Raw genomic sequence first — 14,948 nt, 5'->3', positions numbered from 1 at the left:
TTTATCCTAACTTTTTCAATGGTTTTTTTTTTAAAAAAATTTAAAAGCAAATGTTAATTATTACAATATCAAGAGAAAAATGGGCAGGCAAAAAAGGGACATCTATGTAAAATTTCAGTTTTTTTAAGGACATTTTATAAGTATTCCTAAAAAAGGATATTTACATCAATTTCTCTTGTATCTATAAGAACTTTTTCTTTTGTTAATAATGTAATAATCAACATTTATCTTTGAAAATAATAAAACCTTAATTATACCCATTTGGGATTGGGATTGGGATTGTTTATGTAAATATCCACGTGAAAATGTTATCCTAGCCACGGCCGCTGCTTTTTAAAGCCTCAGCTCAATATACAAAAAATTAGAATTTAGGTAATAGGTATGGAAGAACCTCAAATTGATCATCTCTACCCCACCAATTATGGATTTCAAGAAAATAACAAAAATGATTTGAAGTTCTAAATATATTGTATCATGTTATATATTATCACGGCTGCCTATTTTCAAGCTTTCAAAGATTTGCAAGATTTACAATATTTTTGAAGTTTCAAATTTCATGAGCATTCAAAGCCTTCAAACATCTGTAAGATATTTAATATTTTTGGCGCTTCAGATTTAATAGCAGTAGTAGAAATTGATGTCCAGGCTATTATTAAGTTTTTGGACATCGAAACTGCAGTTTTTGACATAGATCATAAAGAACTGCTTGAGTAGTAAGACAAAAAGGAATATAATTCAAAACAAATTCATTCAGAAAAATTTAAGTGTGACAATTAATAGAAAATAAGATACGAGAGAGTAGATTTAGGTGGGCTGGTTATGTGTAGTGCTGACCCAATGTAATACCTGTTCGGACGTGTGAGTTAATTCAAGTTGAATGATTGAAAATGAGAAATGGTAGATCTAAAAGGATGTGGTTGGAAATAGTTCAAAAAAATATGGGGATTTTTGGCCTCACGGAGGATATATTCTTTAATAGAGCGGAATAATGGATTAGAATTCGTGTTACCAACCGTAATTAATTAAAAAAAATTTATGATGGTGCTAAAAAAAAATTGCTAAGCAAAATGTAAATGAGGCCGAGGGAGAGAAGGTAACTACTTAAATTTATTGTGATGATGATCACAAAGAATTGCTTAACAACGAATTAGTAAGGCCGAGCGAGAGAAGGACCGAGCGAGAGAAGGTAACTAGCTAAATTTATTGTGAAAGAAAGAGAGAGCCAAGGGTATTGAATTTTGAGTAGTTCACGTACAGATAAAAAAAAAAATTGAAAATATGAAATGGGCCAATTTTAGAGAAAATTAGGCAGAAAATCGGTTAGCCCATCTTTTTATATATTTTTCTAAAATGCCATACTCAGTCCAAAGAGGGGTCCGACATCCCCTTTTTTGAATTGCTCTTTGCTTCTAAAAAAAGAAACAAATCTCCAAAACTGATGCCTACTAATGAAAAAATAAAAATAAAAAAGTGGTTTGAAGATGCTATTTTGGAAAGGCCATTTTGAAAAAAAAAAAAAAAAAAAAAAAGCGGGTTCTCAAACCTTCCACTATTTTCGCTTAAAATTGGCTCTTTTCATATTATCCTTTTCTATTTCTTTTTTGGATTCCGTACATAAATTACTCTTAAAATTTTATTGTCCAAATGAATCAACCAAAATACATGTTGAGAGAGAGAGAGAGAGAGATAGAGAGAAAGCTGTGAGAATAAAATCTTTAATCTGTATACCATATCTGTTCACAAGAGTCAGGTGTGTTGAATTTTATTCTCTAAATGAATCAATCAAATACATTTTGAGAAGTCTGATTCTCAATGTGAGAGAGAGAGAGGTTTATTGAATTTCATTCTCCAACTGATCAACCAAAATATTTGTTCAGAAGGGTGATTGATTGATTGAGAGAGAGAGAGGTAGGTTTATTGAATCTCATTCTCCAACTGAATCAACCAATGTACACATTCAGAAGGGTGATTTTTATTTGAAATGTAGAAAGGGAATAGATACAGTTAGAGCCCACATATCCATGGTGTACATACATATACTAATTCCTAAACAACAGGTCATCACATATAAAAACCAATTCCATTTGTCATCAATTTCTGCATTTTTGTTTCACAGATTCTAGTCTTAATCAACTCAAGGGAGGGCCTAGGTTTCTCTCTCCTCTGAGAAAAAACTTTAGAAGAACCCCATTTGAACATATGCATCAAGGTCTAGTCTTTCTCCCTCTTCTCTCAAGAAGCAAAGAGCCACATTGGAGAGGAAATTCTTGGCTAAAATTATCTGATAATTTCTCTCTCCTCTGAAACATCAGAACCAGCTCAATCCATGAAAACGAAGTATAAGTGCAAGTGGGGTTCTCTTAAAATCATCTAAATACAATCAATCTCTGTTACTTTCTCTTTCTAACTTCTTCTAGGCACTCCTGTTAAGCATCTCCTCATACCTCTTAAAGGACTGCTGCTTCTGCATCTCTATCCTCTTATGAAACCTCTTGATGAAGAGATCGGCGACATGATCGATCTCGTCTTCGAGCTTGAAATCTGCCGTGTTCACTGATTGCTTGACCAGATCAATTGCAGATTGGCCTGGGTTTTCAAGCTCGGTGTCCTCCGAGTCGAAGAGAGAGTGGGTCAGGTCTGGATACTCTTCATCTTCCTCTGGTTTGTTGAAGCAGAGCTCCGATGTTGGCTCCAAAGCCATTGAATTGTAGACAACAATGGCTTTGCACTGGTCATCATCTTGGCGGAGGAGATGGTGAATTTTGTGAGAAATGGTGGTGAAAACCTTCTTATTATTTCTCAGTAAACCAAAGACTATGAGCCTGGTTTTAATGGCTTCTGCCTTGTGTTTAACTGAGCTCGATTTGGCCTTCACAAGGGACCCAATAACTGACAACATCTGTTTCAGGAACGTAGAAGCCCGGTTCTTCATGTTTTCTAGAGAGAAAAATTTGGAATAGGAGAGAGAAGAAGGTGATGGAAGAAGAGAGAGAATAGGGAATTTAGAGAGAGAAAAAGACCCCACAAGGCCAAGAAACAAGAAATGGAAAGGGGAGCTTAGAGAGAGAAAAATGGCCACCAAACAAGGAGATGGAAGGTGGGAAATGGGAGGCTTTTGTGAATAAACCACAATTTTGAAGAGAGAGAGGGGTGGGCACAGAACTGGAAACAAGGTGCAGGGTGATAGAGGTCATGCAATAAAGGAGGTTAGAGAGAGAGTTCTTGAAAGGAAGAAATTTAGAGAGAGAGAGAGAGTTCTTGAAAGGAAGAAATTTAGAGAGAGAAAGAAAGCCCACAAAGCAAGAAAACCAGAGGAATGCATCAAATGAGGATCGCGGTGTTGGGTTTATATAGAAGATGGAGAGAAGAGAGAGATTGTAAAAAAAAGAAAGAAGAGAGATTGTTAAAAAAAAAAAAAAAAAAAAAAAGAAAAAGAGAGAGGGGGGTGGGTTCTCTTGTTTGTTTGGAGGTAAAAAACGGAAGTGAGAAGAAGTAGGTCTGAAGAAAGCTAAAAGTGGGACAGGGATAGCTGCCTTCTAAATTCAAGTTTTTTTTTTAAAAAAATGTAAGACAAGTTTCAAAACTGCCCCTATCTCAAATATCTGGTCCACCGTGGTTCCCAGATTTACTGGTGGCAATGGGGCAGGTGGCCTTGCTCGGCAATGTAAAATTAGGGTATGGGCTACAAATTGCGCCCGACCGAGCCACTATGGCCCGAAGGTAGGGCACCGCCGCGATGGTTGGCCCTGTCTAGCTATTTGTGTCCTTTAATTTTTTGTTTTTTTTTTTCCGTCAAGTGAATTGGGCTTGGACCGGGCCAAGCTAGGTCCAAGACTTCTTCGACCTGGTTAGGGCTGGGCCTGGTTAGGGCTGGGCCAGGTTCGGACCGGCTCTTTAGATATAAGGGCCGGGCTATGGCCAGGGCCGGAGCAGCTCTCACTCTCCCCGCGCCCTCTACGTGTGTGTCCATGCAAAGCAGATGGAAGTTTTATTTATTTATTTGACCTGCCCTCTTCCTCTCTCTTACATTAATATTATTGAATGGTTATGTCAACTACGCACCATCAAAAAGCATAGTGGTATCGCCTTTTTAAGCTAGTGACATATTTGTCACAATGCTCAAAATGTGAACAAACCATCTATAACAGGGTTTGTGTCTTGTGTGAAGGCGCCAAGAAAGAGAAGAGAGGAGAGAGAACGGAGAGAAGAGAGGAGAGAGAATGGAGAGAGAGAGTGAGGAGAGAGAGAGAGTGAGTAGAGGAGATAGAAGAGAAAGAGGAGAGAGAAGAGGAGAGAGAGTTGGTGGTTTTAAAAGGGGGTGAGAGGGAGGGTGGTCTTAAAAGAGATGAGAGAGAGAGAGAGAGAGAGAGAGAGAGAGAGAGAGAGAGAGAGAGAGAGATGGTGGTTTTAAAAAGAAAGGGGTTTTAAAAGGGGATTCCATTCTCAAAAGCAAAGTTAAAAATATCTTCATGTGTTTGTGTTTTTCAGCTGTGCAAATTCAGGGGGTGGTAGGATTCTAAAACTTGGTCTCTCTCTCCCTTCCCGAAATGCGAGATGGGCTTCTTTTGAATCATTGACCGTCGGGCCTTAGAAAAGAGGAAGACAACACCACTAAGGTTTTGACTGTTTTATGATACCAAAACTACCCCTTGAGTATGAATTCATCAAAATGAAAGGAAAATTGTTTCATGTGAGCTCCACCTCATTTCTTCAATATGCGCTTTGGAGGTATAAAGCATTGATCCTCTAAAAACAAGTGTAACTAACAGTCCAAATGCTGTTTTAATATAATTATTATTTTTAGTTTTTTTTTTTTTTCATATTTATGATCTCCATGTTAAAGATTATCGATTACCTAAAAAATAGACTAAATTATATTTATTATTAATCCCGTATTTTTAAAATATGCGGGCTGGCCATATAAAAACCGTGTCCAAATGAAAATTCACACTCTGGAACTTTAGCAAAGCAAAATCACTTGCTGAAAATTTTCTATGTTTCCATCTGGTGTTTTTAAATTGGGGAAGTATTTGGCTTCAACTCATGCTCACATCCTACTTTACAATTATGGCAAATTTAACAAATTTTTTATTATTTAAACATTGTACACATTTGTAACTATTCCAAATTATGATGGGTATTTTGAAATTAAATTACACAATATGGCTAAAACATTAAATTATCGATCTCTCGTAAGTATTTTAATAAATTGCCTTATAATTATTTAGAGCCAGAACCACAAATCATATTTCTTTATATCCAATTTCCTCATTCTGCAAATTTGAAGATCAAGAAACAGTAAAGATAAGATGACGATTGAAGAATTCATATCAAATGTAAAAAATAAAATTGCTTGTTTTAAGCTTATTATTCTTTTTCTTTTTCTCTCAGATTCATGATCACTATAACTAGCAAACCTTGGATTCAAAATCCATCTCCAAAATGAAATATAAACCCTAAAGTTCAAGTCATTTCAAAATCTGTGGGCTTTTATGAGGGCTATTCATCAATATTTAGGACTGTTTTGGTCACATTTGAAGAAAGGGTTGCTTTTTGTAGATTTCGGAGGATTCTAGGAAGGAAAGAAGAGGACTAAATTAAGGGATGGTTTATTTTAAGGGAGGGTTTAAGGACCCCTTTAAAGTTGTCATTGGGATTTGGAGATTTAATTAAGGGAATGTTTGTGGTGCCAAAAGGCTGTAAAGGGTCACCCCACCAAATATGTATAAAGCAAAGGTTCCCTCACATGCCATTTTAGCAAAATAAAAAAAACAAAATAAAGAAAAAGAGGCCAAAAAATTATATGCTCCCTCTTAGACCTGGAGCATATTGAACATTCACTCCTTTGGAAATATATATCTTGGAGTAATTTAGGGCCCAAAATTTTGGGGATGTATCCTCCTCAACCTTGTGATCAACCTTTGAAAAAACAATAAGAATCTATATCTGTGCCTGAAAAATAAACTTCTTTTGGAATAGTGATCTTTTAATTTTTTTGATTCTCAGATGTAAGTATTAGGGAGTAAAAATTCAATTGTTTTTCTTAGAATACTCATCCATTGAATTTGAAGGGGTATCTCAAAATTTTACGTTGAAAATATTGTCATTTACCTAAAAGAGTAAGTGTACAGCATGCTCCCGCGGTAGTACCCTATACGTGCTATAAAAGAGAAACAATCAAATCCCAACTAACACAAAAGTCACGTGGGAATAATGTCACACCAAAGTGTTAACTGTTAAGTAAGGTCCATGTACAAAAGCTCAGGTTTTAAGGTTTTATTAAGGTTAAAAGCAAAGATTAGAAATCTTGGACTCATATGGGCAGATCAAATGTGAAACGAAATATCATCATTATCATCAATGTCAAATCATCATTATCAAAGTCAGATTTTTTTTCCAACTAATTGAAGATGCCTACAGGAATCCCGTACAAGAAGAAATTTGATAGGAGGGAAATGTAATCATGCATTTGATAGGAGGGAAATGTAATCATGCATAGTAGACCTGCACCCTTGAGAAAAATACCTAAATATAAGGATTTTCTCGACATGAAATTTTAGTATCAAGATTAGGAATGTGCTTTCAAAAAACAGAAATGAGAAAATAAGGATTTAAGCTTCTAAACACTAAAATCTGACCATCAAAATATTGGATAGTTTTGTCCAATCCTTGGACGCAATTCTTTTAAGTAGATATAGGTCATATGAAATTTCGTTTTACGAGATTTATGACCTCACTAAGAATATGGTCTTTAATAGAGCAGAATAGTGGATCAGGATTTGTGTAGCAGTCCCAATTAATTGAGAAAAAGCTTTGACGATGATAATAATGAAGTAGGCTGAAAAGGTTACAATTTTTTTTGACAAAGGTTATCAGCTTTATTACTACAAAATTACACTTCCAAATTTTGTGGTCCTAAAAATACTCCTAGATACAGTCATACCAAAAGGAGTGATGGACATTATGCACTCGCAGGAGCATATAATCTTTGGCATAAAAAAATGGAGTTTTCCTTCTTTCTTACTGACTATACTTTGTGGGTGAATAGTGTTGATTGAACCGTATATGGAACAATCATATCATTGAGGGAGATGGGAGCGAAATTATGCATATGGTCTCGCTCATGTTCGATCTTCACCATCTATCTCCAAATAGATAGTTGGTGAGAAATTGAGAGGATATTATATATGGGATTGCATACAATGAGACCATTACCGTTTGTCACCTTTGATACGTAAAAAAATTTGCAAACATCTGTATGGAATGATGGAAATTTTTTTGTACTCTAATACAATCACCATGTAGATTCTCGGCTGCACAATTTCACATCTGATAATAAAGGCGATTGTAATCTTTTTACACCAAAAATAGTTTCGTAAGATATATAAATTTTTTTTTTAAAAATTGTACTCTAATACAATCACCACATAGATTCTTAGTTGCACAATTTCACTTTTGATAATTAAGGGCGATTGTAGTCTTTTTATACCAAAAATAGTTTCATAAGATATATAAAATTTTAAAAATTTTAAAAAATATTTTCATTGTATGATGACTTTTTTCTAATGGTTATAGGATTCTAGTTAACACTAAAAAAAGAGGAGGAGAAATAAAAAGGAGGAGGTTCACATAGGATGCCTTTGATAATTTCTATTGACAAGAAATTCCGATTACAAAGACACAAGACCTATAACTTATTCACTGATGCTTTATGACTATTGAGACGTAAAAAATCCTCTTGTTGTGTACTAAACTTGCTGTTGCTTTGTTGATTAAAGCTTGCCTACGTAGTTGAGAGAGAGAGTGATTGGAGGACTTGTATTGAAAAAAGATGGATTTTTTGTTTATCCTATAGAAATTCAGGAAAAAAGTGCGTGAGAGAGACAGAGTATATTGAAAAGGAAAAAGTTTATATAAGTTTGCAACCTTAAAATGTAGAATTAAAGATGCCTCTAAAAAATCCATCGGAAAAAAGTTATTTTAATGTTGAAAAACTTGATCATCTCGACATCGAGATGTATAAATATATATAAAAAATATATATATATATTTTTTTAGTCCTAGAAATAGCACATCTTGCAACGCATTATCTAGACAATATATTTTCAAGATTCTCATATGTTTATAGATTTACTTGATTTTAACCATTTTTGGAGTTTAAAATTTTATAATTAGATATGAAAATAGATATTGAGATAATGTTAATAATTTTTTACATCAAAATTACATATTATGATAAAATTTGGAGGTGTGCCGTAATTGGATTGTTTAAGGTTGCTTCCTTATCGAAACCGCACCCTATTGAAAAGGGATAGTATATAATTGCTCTTTTTACTGTATTTTGATTTGAGTGGTTGTGTGCCCTTGACTAGATTTAGAGTTCAAAGAAATTTTTTTGAACTTCTTTACACATTTAAATCCATCCAATTTGACATCTAATGGCTAGAAATATTTGTGACATTCTTCTAAAATAAAATTTTATGACATATAATCCCAAAAGAAAAAGATGAATAGTTTGATAATAGAATTCTCCTCTGAGAGATAGAGAGCTTTCTTTTTTTTATTTTTTAAAAGAGTGAGAGACTTTATAATGAAAAAAATGGATATTTTACTAATCTTTAATGGGAAGAGAGAGAGCACTTTCTTTTTATATTTTTTGAAAGAGAGAGAGACTTTATAGTGAAAAAAATGGATATTTTAATAATCTTTAATGGAGAGAGAGAGAGAGAGAGAGAGAGAGAGAGAGAGAGAGAGAGAGAGAGATGTGATATTGTTATAGAAGTTCACGAAAAGTGTATGGCCTGAAGATATCCATGAAATGGTGTGACCTTCATGCAAAAAAGAAAAAAGCAAAAATAAGATGAAATTTAGTTAGGGTTCACTTTTTGAAAGGAAAATGGATACTGAAGTGTAACATTCTAGAGATCCTACATTTTGTTTGCGTTAATTAGGAAAATCCATAACCAGAATTTGGACAGTTGGCAGGCAGTGAGGAGTTGGAAAGGAGGACCACCAAAAAACATAGGGCAACTTCACCTTCACAAAAGACGTTCAACAGTAGATGGTTGCAAGTAATGTGTAACCGAAAGAGGAGAACACTTTCGGAATTAAATCTCGTGCATTTCTCCTTCACCGCCAAAGAAATAAGAAAGTAGATATAAATCCATTCTCCTATCACTATGAGAGAGAGAGGTGATATCATGGATATTGTAGAGAGAGAAAGAGGTGATATCTTGGATATTGTAGAGAGAGAAAGAGGTGATACCATAGATCTTGTAGAGAGAGAAAGAGGTGATACCATAGATCTTGTAGAGAGGGTGATGGTGTTTATCAAAAAAATTTCATAAAATCTTGTGGTTTACACCTGTGACTATGTTGAATGGGAAAGGCTAAAGGGTAACCTCACTCTTTGTCGCACTTCATAAAAAGGAGGATGATTATATATAATGAGAGAATTTACCTTTTATATCGAGAGATCACGATTACTTACACACCATTTGATGTGAAATTTGATAGCTTGAGTTTGTCATAAAGTTCGAGAAGAATTTCTTTTGAATTTTGACCTTGATCAATGAAATAAATGTAGCCACCAAATTTCACATCTAATGGTCAAGATTAATTTTAACCACCTTGTACCAAAAGTAAATGATCTCATTTTATACTTTTTATTTAGATAAGGGCAAATTTTCTAATACTCATTATATTTATGAAGCAATTAAGGAGGTCATGATTGGCAATTTTAACGTGGAAGGATAAAATCTTGAAGTATTGTCCACTAATTATTATAGATACCAAAAATCTAATTGTTTCGTTTCCAATTGCATATTATATGGGAAATGTATTAAATATAATTATTTACCTTTAGTACAAGGTGGTCACAATTAATCTTGATTATTAGATGTAAAATTGAATGGATACATTTATTACATGGACTAAGCTCAAAGTTTAGAAGAAATATTTCCGTATTTTGTGAGACATTCAAGTCATCAGATTTCACATCGGATGGTGAAAAGTAACTGTGACACCTTGTACCAAAGATAAATGATTTTATTGTATACAATCCGATTTATATGTATAGAAAGATGATTTTTTCTTTTCCAGCTAGAGTATTTTCTTATTTTGCTTCCTCAGGTAAACCCAACTTAGATGTATTGTTAGGACCTCTAGAGCTGCAAACCTGGTGATCAACCTTATAGGGGAAACGAAAAAATACTCTTTTTAAGTCCTTGAAAAAGTAAATATCAAAATACGAAAATTATCATTATTAGTTAGTTGCAAAAGCCAAGAGAAATATAATAACTATGTTTGTTCAAGGCTACAAACACGAGAAAGAGAAAAAAAAAAAAAGAAAATCGACAAAAGCTATCTTTAGATTTGGAATCCAGAATAAACAAGAGTATTTAAGTTAGTTGGTTGTAGTACAAGTGACAAAATTACAAAAAGGCCCTCACTTATTGAGTGTTTCAAAGTCAGAACATGGGTAATAAACACATTTTCTCGGCAAATAGTTGTTGAGGTACCTAAGTGAAGTATTTCATGGCAAGTAACCACTATCTTGTGGAAAATTAGTTGAGGTAAAAATAAATTTTAAATAAAATAAAAATATAAACTGAAATTAATTTTTGACAGACTAGATATTGCTCAGTTCAATTTGAACCGATCGTCTACATGATATGAATGGGAGACTTTCCCATAACCAATCACTGGTTTTGTACATTGAATGCCCTAGGGAGGATATGTATAGTATCCTCACTAGGGATCATGCAATCAACTTATTTTTTTTTTTTTCTTGTCTTTTGGGTAGGTTATTTTCTCTTTCTTTTTCTCTTTTGGGTAGGTTGGGTGAAATTCAAAATAATAAGCCAAGCTCCTCAACAATAAAAGTCATGTTTGGTGGAAACATTTACATTTTACCCATGCAAACCTAATTTCTCCTCATACTTGTATTTCATTGTGAACCAAACCAACACTAGTAGCTATGCCTAATAACCGTGGCCAAACATGTGGATTTGATAACAAATTTCGTTAGAGATAAAGTGTATTTAAAAAATAAATTTTTTATTTGTTATGTTCTGATTTCTAGGCCCGGATCGAGGTCCAATTGACTTGAGCCCGGTTCGGGTCTAGGTTCAAGTGACTTAGACCCAACCTCGGTCTGGACCAGGTTAGGGTCCATGTGGGACTTGTCGAGTCGGGTCTGGGTCCATGCCAACTCGAAATTTCGGATGGTCACAAGGAAGTATTTAGGAACCCAATTTATACTTTATTTAAAACGTGCGGTTTGTATATAGCCTAGGCTTTAAACAATCAAATTAGAGCCTACCTTCAAATAGTGTTGAGAAATGTAGTTTCATTATTGAAAATCTTTGTGATACTTTTAAAATATATTTTTCTATTTATTTATAAAGTTTAAACCTTCAAAAATAGTATAGATCGATAGATCTATTAAAACTTGAAAGTCTTGAAAATTGACGGTCCAAAAATGTGTTACAAAATACACTATTTCAAAAACTTGAAATCTATTTTATTTTTCTTATAGCCATGCATCTTGATGTCGAGATTATCAATTTAAAGATATTTAGGCATCAAAACAACCTCTTCTAGTGTAATATTTGACGTAGGCTCAAATTTGATTGTTTAGAGCCTTGGCTCTATATAAACCTTTCCCTTATTTAAAAAATACTCCTCTGGTGATTCTAAAGTCTGCAATGTTTCTTATTGAAGATCCTTTTAAGCAGCTCTTGTGCGCAAGGGAGAAAATTCACAGTGTGCTCTTCCAAGACCACACAACCCAGCGACCTTTAAATACTATAAAACATTTCAACCTAACCAGATCCTTTGATGACTTCTATAGGCCATCAATTTTCTCCTAAAATTTGTAATTCAACCCATTGCTTTGGCCGGCGTTATGGTTTGTTTCGTAATATGGGATTCAACCATTTGGATCAATGTCTTAAAACCAGGATTGACCAGGTGGATTAGCCATTTGGAAATTTGATCCGCACTGAATGAGAGATTGTGATCGGCAAATCGGACCAATTCTCAGGTAGTGAGAATCGGTAAAAAAAAATGATATTAAAAATACGATATGTGGGAACTCGGGGAATCGGCTGGTTCAGATCGCTAGTTCCCTGATAGAATGGCCCATTTCCTGATGGAATCTGGTGATTCCAAGGAAACTGGACCAATTCTCGACTCCAACAGGGAACCAAGTCAGTTTACACAGGTTCTTGATCCAGATCTGCAATTTTCCATCTAAATCATCCGGTTCTAAACACTGATTTGGATACTAAATTCCGGTTATAACTTGTTTCAATTTCATCTCATGGACTTTCCTATCTTTGGACCAAAGACGGCACACATGCCAAATGTATACTAGGTGGATATTTCATATTTTGTCCATTTTTTTATACTTTTACGACATACTAACTTTTGGGCCCAACAATCAACTTAGACACCATTTTTCTTTTGTTTCCTCTTAACATGAATGTGAATAACTAACAAATAGTATTAATTAAGTGAGATTATTTGTTTCATGACATTTATTTATGGGTGCGGTTTGCATAAAGTGTCAACCTTAAACAATCCAAGTAAAGCGCAACTCTAAACCTCATCACATGGTGTATTTTAGTATTGAAAATTTCAACAAAGACCTAAAAATCCATTTCAAATCTAATTTTAAATTTTACAATTCAAAATATGGTGCAAATGTAGGAGATCTACAAATACTTAAAAAATCTAAAAAATGAACAATATCGCACATTAATTAAGACCTAACAATGCCGCTGGTGCTAGCCTATAAGTCAACATTACTCTCGAATCCCCCCTAATGCTCCAATCAACACCAAACAACCACAATACTCTCGAATCCTCCTAATTCTCCAATCAAGACCAAACAATCACAAGTCTTTAAACCCATAGTTACTGTGTATACTATGCTCCCATAGGAGCTTACTATTTATTTACTCCCTTAGGCTAAATAGGTACTTCAGACTTAGTTACTTCAGCATTTAGGTTAGGCTCAAGAGACCTAAGTAAGCCAACTTACCAAAATGTTATTGTTAGTTCGGGGCTACCAACTTGGTATACTGGAAAATTGATTGTTTTCAAACAATACTCGTGCGAGAGGCACCTAATGGAATTTTTTTAAAGAATAAACAACTTTTTTGGTAAAATTGTTAATTTAACGAGCTCATTGTTTTTGAGGTGTTTTGACCACTTTAGTGATAGATATTTTTCCACCTTGAAGCATTGGATGCAATACCAAAGGATAATATCCAAAGATTGTTGATTGAATGGTCCCATATTATTACATGGCCTATTGGGGAGGCCACCCTTACTAAAAAAAATTGGTTTTTCTTCTTTTCCTTCATGCATGCCATTTCCATTTGGGCCCTATATCCGAAATTAATATACTCTACATAACATTATTTTGTTATTAATTTGATACATAGCTTGTATTATATGTAATATTACTTAATTATATGACCTTTTTGATGATTTTCAATTGTTTATAGCTTTTTTTTTTTTGGCTAAAAACATGTAATTTTAAGGAAATTAATTGAAAAATAAACCAACTTATCGAAAATATGAACTTATATATAAAAGTGCATATAAGTTTATCACATAAATTTTCATGAGGGACTATAACAAACAATTCATTATTATAATTAATTTTATTGAAAAAATGAATTATTAGAGATGACGAGTACATTTAAACAACGAGATGGTGATCACGAGAAAGGGCTTCTAAATCCTTGGTTATCAATTTAAGGTTTATTTAAAATTCCTAAAGTCCCCAATCTCTTAACATTAAAAGGAAAAACATCAAATTACTTTTTCTTATAAGGTTATGTTGGTTGTTGTGGGGTTTTTGGGCTTGCATGCTCACATCTAAATATATACAAGGGTGACTGTAATACAAATGGTGTTATTGCAGACTTTTGATGGGCAATGTTTTCAATTATGATATGTGATAACTTAATGGCTATGTGGATGGCGTGGCTTTATGATATTCTACTCTTGCAGGAGTAGAATGTCCATTTACGGCCTCAGATAAATTGCCACCTAGAATTAATTTTGGGATTCTAAATTTTGGGGTTGTGATCTCCTCAACCTCTACATTAACCTCAATAAAAAAATCTTAATTGTACCCTCTATACATATTATATATATATATATATATATATATATATATATATATATATATATATATATATATATATATATATATAAATAAGGAAAAGTTTATATAAGGTTGCAACATTAGAATGTAGAAGTACAGATGCACCTCAAAAATCTATCGAAAATGTTGTTTTAATGTTGGAAAACCCTTTATTTGATCATCTCGACATTGAAATGCATGAGTCTAAAAAATAGTGCATCTTGCAACACATTATTTAGGCCGTCCATTTTCAAAATTTTCATATGTTTATAGATCTCCTTGATTTTAACTATTTTTGGAGTTTAAAAATTTTCAATTAGATATGAAAATAGATTTTAAGATTATCCTAAAACTCTTTTGCAACAAAATTACATGTTATGATAAAATTTGGAGATGCTCCTTAATTGGATTGTTTAAGGTACATTACAGAAACTGCATCTATATATATATATGGAAAAGTCTTCCCAACGCCTATAAGTGAAAATGAACAGTGATTTTGCCTACCCTCATCACCACTCAAATTTCATCACACGGTCACGATTGTTCAGTAGTGTTTTATTTTTTATTTTTTTTCACAAATTGGAATGACCTGAAATTTGGAGGGTATGTACATCTTACTGAGGCGCATCTAATAAAAATATAAAAACAATTATCCGTGAAAATTAAATTGACCAAAATACCCCTAAAACATTTTGGGGGTATTTTGGTCAATATTTTTCATGTAATTTTTTTTATTATTTTTCAAAGATTCTCCTATTTTCGATGAATACACGCTCCAAATTTT

General features: G+C 33.5%; 1 protein-coding gene across 1 annotated transcript; it reads right to left on the bottom strand.

The window, feature by feature from the left end:
- Window positions 1-1,950: 1,950 nt before the first annotated feature.
- LOC18434545 (transcription elongation factor) lies at window positions 1,951-3,466 on the bottom strand. The gene has a single exon (XM_011625182.3). It carries the CDS (start codon window positions 2,930-2,932, stop codon window positions 2,414-2,416), a length of 519 nt encoding a protein of 172 aa, XP_011623484.2. The 5' UTR covers window positions 2,933-3,466; the 3' UTR covers window positions 1,951-2,413.
- Window positions 3,467-14,948: the final 11,482 nt, after the last annotated feature.

Source organism: Amborella trichopoda, chromosome 6 (assembly GCF_054954075.1).
Source record: "Amborella trichopoda isolate Santa Cruz 75 chromosome 6, AtrichopodaSantaCruz75HAP2 v2.0, whole genome shotgun sequence".
In the NCBI taxonomy this organism is placed as follows: Eukaryota; Viridiplantae; Streptophyta; class Magnoliopsida; order Amborellales; family Amborellaceae; genus Amborella; species Amborella trichopoda.
The sequence above is the reverse complement of the archived record's forward strand: the minus strand, read 5'-3'. Positions and strand labels throughout refer to the sequence as shown.

Bases quoted from the DNA above. Each gene is read 5' to 3' on its own strand.
- LOC18434545 (XM_011625182.3), bottom strand. From the start codon at position 2,932: ATGAAGAACCGGGCTTCTACGTTCCTGAAACAGATGTTGTCAGTTATT.